General features: G+C 34.5%; 1 protein-coding gene across 1 annotated transcript; it reads left to right on the top strand.

Moving 5' to 3' along the window:
* Positions 1–111: 111 nt before the first annotated feature.
* On the top strand, positions 112–712 carry Tsp_15611 (putative protein tag-76; the record flags this gene model as incomplete). The annotated part of the gene is made up of 4 exons (XM_003366688.1): positions 112–146; positions 206–372; positions 419–577; positions 642–712. Coding segments are annotated over exons 1-4 (432 nt in total), but the record flags the coding sequence as incomplete, so codon positions are not given.
* Between the last annotated feature and the right edge of the window lie 4 nt (positions 713–716).

The following is a 716-nucleotide window of genomic DNA, read 5'->3' as shown; positions in this document are numbered from 1 at the left end:
AAATAGCCATCAGAGTGTCATTTGATAATTCACTGTCTGGTCATTGGACTTCGAAATGCAGAAGCCGGTCACTGGATGAACGTAAAAGGGTCCAATTCAATTTTTGGATATATGTTTGCACAAGGGCGTTCATCTCCAATATTCGAGTAAATTTCTGTTAGCAATTTTAATTTATGACTTTGAAAATGAATTGAAATAATTTCAGTTTGTCGAAATCATTCAAAGCAGTCAGGAATTCATTTTATTGCATTCCACAAGGTGCTGGTGCGGACATGAAATATGGCATTGAATTGTGGAGAGGCTTGTTCATTTCAGCGCGCGTAATTGATGGTTTTCGACCAGCGATTAATATTGATGGTGTGATGGAAATTGGTTTTCATTTTTGTGAAAAACTTTTAATAATTGAAATGGATTTTAGTATCACACAGTTGCTTTTACAAGCGTCAGTCACTGATAAATTTGATTTGCGACATATTGAATGGTGATGAACGTGAAGTAAAATTTCATCCAAATCAGCTTAGACTGGATACCCGACTTCAACCAGAACAGTTGAGCTTGTTGATACCAGAATTAAAAGGTAATCGATATTGGAATATTTGAAATATATTTCAATGTTTGCGTTGTTTTGTTTATTAATTTAGGGGTTAGCATTCATACAACACATCGAAATCAAGATCGAATTTATCGTATTAAAGATATACTCAGTACGGCAGTAT

The sequence above is a fragment of the Trichinella spiralis genome, assembly GCF_000181795.1.
Source record: "Trichinella spiralis strain ISS 195 chromosome Unknown Scfld5593, whole genome shotgun sequence".
Lineage (NCBI taxonomy): Eukaryota > Metazoa > Nematoda > Enoplea > Trichinellida > Trichinellidae > Trichinella > Trichinella spiralis.
Note: the sequence above shows the minus strand (reverse complement) of the source record. Positions and strands in the feature narration are given on the sequence as shown.